Consider the following 6217-nt stretch of genomic DNA (forward strand, 5'->3'; position numbering starts at 1 on the left):
TTCTAGTAGCAATTCTTTACAAATCATTCATGTATCATATTATCATAACATTAAATTACTTTTGTAACTTTGTAGCTTGGCAGGAAATCAGAGAGCTTTTTACACAATCGAAAAAAGGTTTTTAAATACCTTTAAATTGCCCTTCTAAATTTCAATATAGGATAATAACCAAGGCTTGATTAAATTAAAATAATGAATATTTATAGACAAAACTTTTAACTGAATGTCAATCATCCTGATCGAACTGATACCTCGTAACACACATTCTGCTAATAGAATGGATCCACTGTTCGAAAATCGATTTGATTCGACACGCTCTATAACCACATGCCTTGCCCGCTAGTCAGCCAGCCAGCTAACCATCAGCAGCCGATGGACTCGACAAACTTTCAAATGTTGCAGTCGAATCACGAAAATGGGCCTCTGTTTCCCATCGCACCAGATTCCCCTTCGTGTCGATCTCCATCCACCCCCACCAAAAACAGTAATACTCATACTTCTCGAAACGGGCTCATAGTGAGGCCAATATGACGGCAACAAGAGTCTTCTTCACCACGGGGCGCATGGGACGACTACACTTTGAAGTGGCGCAACATGGAAGTGGAAAAAGTTTCAAGTTCAACCACTTGACGTAAATGGGCGCTTAGATGGGCACAGTATGGTAATATTTTGGAATCACAGGGAACCGTCGTCTGTCGATTGCCAATGCATGGAGATGCGGTGATGGAGCAAAAAAAATACAGAGGCCCTCGGATTACGTTCACTGCTTTCACTGGCAAAGGCTCTGCTGTGTGGTTTGTGTTTATATTTTTAGTTTCCTAGTTTTTGCACCACGTAGACGGCACACCAGTTGCCACGAAATCAAAAGTAGATTGTCACAATCGAAAGTTGCACTGCACACCGATTTTCATGTGTACTATACACAGGAGCAATGCTCAACTCTGTGCACACTCAAATTGTTGAACCATCAATTCAAACTCTATGGGGCAACACGACGATTGAACGAAATGAACAAAAAAAATCTAGAACATAACACAAAAAAGCTTCACTCACCGAGCACTACACCGAAAAGCACTAGAAAACTCAAACCGAACTTGGCAGCTGCTTTCATCTTGACGCCCGTCTCTCGACTGAACATTTAAATTGTTTGTTTTAAATATCAACGGCTCCGAAGGAAGCGAGTAGGAACAGAAAAAAAAACGCGATCCACACCCTCTCGTGTCTTTGGTCGGCTGAGACGAGGTCACCCGGAGCAGAGGTGGATTAAGTAAGGGGGATTGTATGTGGATCACGAAACCGGGTTCGTCGCCGACCTCACGAACGACACGGTGGAAGTCGTTCAAGTCTTTCGGGATTCAGAAGGCGCCGTCTTGTCACGATCGTTCTCCAGTCCAGGTGATTGTTCTTCGGGTGATCGCGAAAGCTCATGCCATTAGTTTGCACCTCTACACCTACAGGTAGGTACTAACTAGCAGCAGAGAGCTTGGCTAAGGCAGCAACAAAAGCAACCTTCTTCGATGGATCAGTTGGGCTCATCGATTGGTGGAAGGCCAGCATAACATCTCACTAGACCGAGCTGTGAGAGCCACGAGGCACTTAGCTAGTAGGTAAACCTATGATATGCAAGTCATATGAATTGAATTGGCAAATTGTAAGAAATGCGCGATAGAAACAGTGCAGCAGCTCTCTTCGGTGCTCAATTATAGAGTAAGAGTTCGTTTGCTGCACAAGTTGATTAAAGTTTCTATCGTGATATCAACTTTTTTTTAATCTATTTTAAAAGTTTTGACATGGTACTAAAAAAAATGAAACCTTACATTTCAGATACCAGCTGTAATCTGTTCAACAAAAATAAGACTAGGTTTTTTACAATTTCTTTATTTGAAACGGCTCATACCAATAACCTAGGTATGTAATAATTTTATTCTCACCAGAAACAAGTGTGGACGCTTATCTTATCCCACACAGCAGAAAAAAACTGGATTCTTGAAAGCACTGAAAATGAAAACCCCTATATTACATGAAAAAGAACGCAATTTCGTATTTGATTTGATAGACTTTTTTTATTCACACCAGGCTTGCGCGAAGGATCAGTTCATGGGGAGGAAGTTTCGAAATTCAAATTAAGCTAAAAATTTTAATAATGCCAAAAATACACAATAAATGATGAAAAGAATTTCTAATTTCATTTTCATACCGATAGTTATCACACATACTCGAAAATAATAAATTTTACTGATAAAATAAATTAAAACTTCCAACGCAAATCACAATGAAAGTTTCAATTCTATGATATTTTCATTCATTTTTTTTAAATGATGTTTCTTATTCTGAACTTAGCAGTCTAGTTTTAGTGCTTACCAGTTTAGTTTTCAAAATTGAAAGAAATCTTCCCAAAACAAAAATTAAGAAAAAAAAATTAACTCGAAAATAAATGTAAGATCAGGTGAAAAATTAACCATTTCTAATAGTAAAGAAAAAATTATAATTATTATTCATCCTAAATTACATTTCTTTCATTCATACTTAACTGAAGGGTTGATTGAAAAATTCCGTTGTAGTGTTAAGATAAAAAAAAATCGCATTATGAAATGTGAATTTTGATAAGGATTATTTTTATTTACATAGTATACCGTCTCACGACATAACTTGACGAACATAATTCCTAAAATTCACTGGGTCCATGGCAACCGTTCTCCAATTTCTCGGGCACCCCACGTTCGCCAGATCACGCTCCACTTGGTCTAACCACCTCGCTCGTTGCGCCCCCGCTCGTCTTGTTCCTACCGGATTCGTAGCGAACACCTGTTTTGCAGGACAGTCGTCCGGCATTCTCGCACCATGTCCCGCCCAGCGTATCCGGCCAGCCTTCACCACCTTCTGGATACTGGGTTCGCCGTAGAGTCGCGCGAGCTCGTGGTTCATCCTTCGCTCTCCTGTACGCCGCCAAAGATGGTTCTTAACACTCGTCGCTCGGATACTCCGAGTGTACGCAGGTCCTCCTCGAGCAATATCCATGTCTTGTGCCCGTAGAGAACAACCGGTCTAATGGGCGTCATATACAGGTTACACTTCGTGCGAGGGCTAAGTCTTCTCGACCGCAGTTGCTTGTGGAGTCCATAGTAGGCACGACTTCCGCTGATAATTCGCCGCCGGATCTCATGGCTGGTGTCATTGTCTACGGTCACCAGTGAGCCGAGATAGACAAAGTCTTCGACTATCTCCAGCTCGTCGCCGTCGATCGTGACCTTGTTATTACTGGACAAGCGGGTTCGGTCGGTGTCGGATCCCCAGGCCAGCATGTACTTCGTCTTGGACGTATTAATCATCAACCCAATCCTTCCTGCTTCGCGTTTCAGTTTGCGGTAGATCTCCTCCACCGCCGCAGATGATCTGCCGACTATGACGGCAGATGTCATCGGCAAAGCAGATAAGTTGACTGGATCTGTTGAAAATCGTGCCCCGCATTTTGCCCACCGCTCGTCGAATAACACCTTCTAGCGCCACGTTGAACATCATGCAGGATAGCGAAGCCCCCTGCGCGATTCGAATGAACTCGACAATTCACCCGAGATCCGCACACAGCACTGCGTTCCATCCATCGTCGCCTTGATCAGTCTGATCAGCTTCCCGGAAAAGCCGCTCTCATCCATAATTTTCCATAGCTCGTTATGGTCGATCGTGTTACATGCGGCTTTGAAGTCGATGAATAGATGGTGCGTAGGGACTTGGTGTTCCCGGCATTTTTGGAGGATTTGCCGTAATGTGAATATCTGGTCCGTCGTTGACCGTCCCTCCATGCAGCCGGCCTGATGACTTCCCACGAAACTGTTTGCTTGTGGCGTTAGGCGGCGGAGAAGGATTCGGGACAACACTTTGTAGGCGGCATTGAGGACAGTGATCGCTGGGTAGTTCTCACAGTCCAATTTGTCGCCCTTCTTGTAGATGCCTGTTCTATGCCCCAGATCCGGACTATCAACCGGTGTAGGCACTCAGCCAACTTGTCCGGGCCCATTTTGATGAGTTCAGCTGCGATGTCATCCTTCCCAGCCAACTTGTTTCTATTCAGCTGGCGAATGGCTTCCTTAACTTCACTCATCGGTGGGAGTGGCTCCTCTACGTCGTTGGCTACGCCGGCGATGTACCTTCCCCCACCGTCTTGATCTCCTGCATGTGCGCCGTTCAGGTGTTCATCGAAGTGCTGCTTCCACCTTTTGATCACCTCACGATTGTCCGTCAGGATGCCTTCGTCCTTATCTCGGCACATTTCGGCTTGCGGCACGAAGCTTTTGCGGGATGCGTTGAGTTTCTGATAGAACTTTGGTGTTCCTTGGGAGCGATGCAGCTGCTCCAGCTCCTCGAGCTCCTCCTCCTCCAGGCGGCGCTTCGAGCTGCTTCGACCGATTGCGCGTAGTCTGCCTCGACCATCTGGATACGTTCGTACCGTGGAGCCCTTCCAGCATACCTCCTGCAGCGCTACGATGTCGAATTTGCGGCTCTTCAAATCGTTGGAGAGCACGTGGGTACTGCCCACAAAATTTAGAGATCGGCAGTTCCATGTTCCAAGTTTCCAATCGCTAGTCCCTTTTCGTCGCGTGGGTCTTTGCCGATTTCTATCCGAAATTTGTTGTTCGTTGCTTATGTTTTTTTGTAGTCACGGGCCGCAAGGCCCGCAGCTAACCCCACTATCTCGTAGGAGGACCGTCGTGATGTTGCTGTTTTGGGTCCCGAACACTACCAGGACGTTGTTGAGCTCCGCACGCCGCCCCTGACATGGAGAACAGACGCGTACGAAGCCCCCTATCTCAGTCTGCATGCGACCAAAGCATCCACCGGGGTTGGGTACCCGATCTCCGCTAAGGTTGCTCGCACCTCAGCTAGCACCACGGGGAGGTAGAGAATCGGAGTTGCAGACAAGAGGTGATATGACCACTACCCGAAGGTTGGGTGTATGGGGTCTCGAGTTGCACATTGTCTACCGTTCGCTAGCCAAAAATAAAAAAGGTTATGGATTCCTAATATCATTTTCATACCCATAGTTATCACACATACTCAAGAATAATAAATACCTATTACTGATAAAATAAATTAAAACTTCCAACGCAAATCACAATGAAAGTTTCAAATCAATGATATTATCATTCATTTTTTTAAAATGATGTTTTTTATTCTGAACTTGTCTTGTTTTGTTTTACCTTAGTCTTGTTTTAGTGCTTACCAGTCTAGTTTTAAAAATTGAAAGAAATATTCCCAAAACACAAATTTGGAAAAAAAAATTAATTCGAAAATAAATGTCAGATCAGGTGAAAAATTAACCATTTTTAATTGTAAAGAAAAAATTATAATTATTATTCATTCTAAATTACATTTCTTTTTATTCATATTCAATTGATGGGTTGATTGAAAAATTCCTCTGTAGTGTTAAGATAAAAATAAATCGCAATTTAAAATGTGAATTCTCGATAAGGAAAATAACACTAGTTTACAAAATTTAAAAAAAAATCGTGAACTTGATTAACTGACCAACATTTTTAATGTAAAATCGGGCGCTGAATCCGAAAATGAAATTCAAAAAAATCTCAGTAGAACCGTTTTTGAGTTATGCTCCAAATATGAAATCTCGAAAAAATTAAAAAAGTTCTTGTACTTAGATTAAAATATCACGGACGGCATAACAGTAATTTGAAATCCCTCTTTTGCATATTGAAGGTGAATAAGTTTTCTATCGATCATCTGAACTCTGTTTTTGCGTTTAACCAACAGTATTGTTGATATTAGTGACTATATGAGAAAAAAAAATTATAAAAAACGCATTTTTTAGAGAAAATTTTGTTTCAACGAAAGTTTTACACTCGATGAGAGCATTTAAAAAATCTGATTTTCTTTTGTGCTTAAATGTCAATTTAAGACAAAGATTTCAAGTGGTTATTTATCAAAATCGGTTGAAAATTTAAGAAGTTATGGCTACTTTACCATAACGGAAATTTTCGGAGTTTTAAATAATTTAACGAACCGCAGTACACTTATCATAGTATAGGAAGAATAAAACATGATTAATTTCACTCGCTCCAAGGCAAAATTATTTATTAGCTTACCAGAAGGTCACATGCCAAGTTTCAGGAAGATCTAACCATAGGGAGGGGTTGCTTAAGTCTCAAACGTGAATAAAATTTTGAGGTATTTTGCCCGGAAGGAACGAAAAATACTGGTTTTTCAT

The 6217-nt window shown here is 42.0% G+C and overlaps 1 protein-coding gene across 1 annotated transcript in view; it reads right to left on the reverse strand.

Annotated features, from left to right (window-relative positions):
- LOC129746101 (protein obstructor-E) overlaps nt 1–1432 on the reverse strand; it is a 29277-nt gene extending 27845 nt beyond the window's left edge. Inside the window, exon 1 of the mRNA XM_055739563.1 lies at nt 1054–1432. Within this exon, the coding sequence (XP_055595538.1) occupies nt 1054–1138 (85 nt within the window). The 5' untranslated portion in view covers nt 1139–1432. The remainder of the gene's footprint in view (nt 1–1053) is intronic.
- Between the last annotated feature and the right edge of the window lie 4785 nt (nt 1433–6217).

Source organism: Uranotaenia lowii, chromosome 2 (assembly GCF_029784155.1).
Source record: "Uranotaenia lowii strain MFRU-FL chromosome 2, ASM2978415v1, whole genome shotgun sequence".
In the NCBI taxonomy this organism is placed as follows: Eukaryota; Metazoa; Arthropoda; class Insecta; order Diptera; family Culicidae; genus Uranotaenia; species Uranotaenia lowii.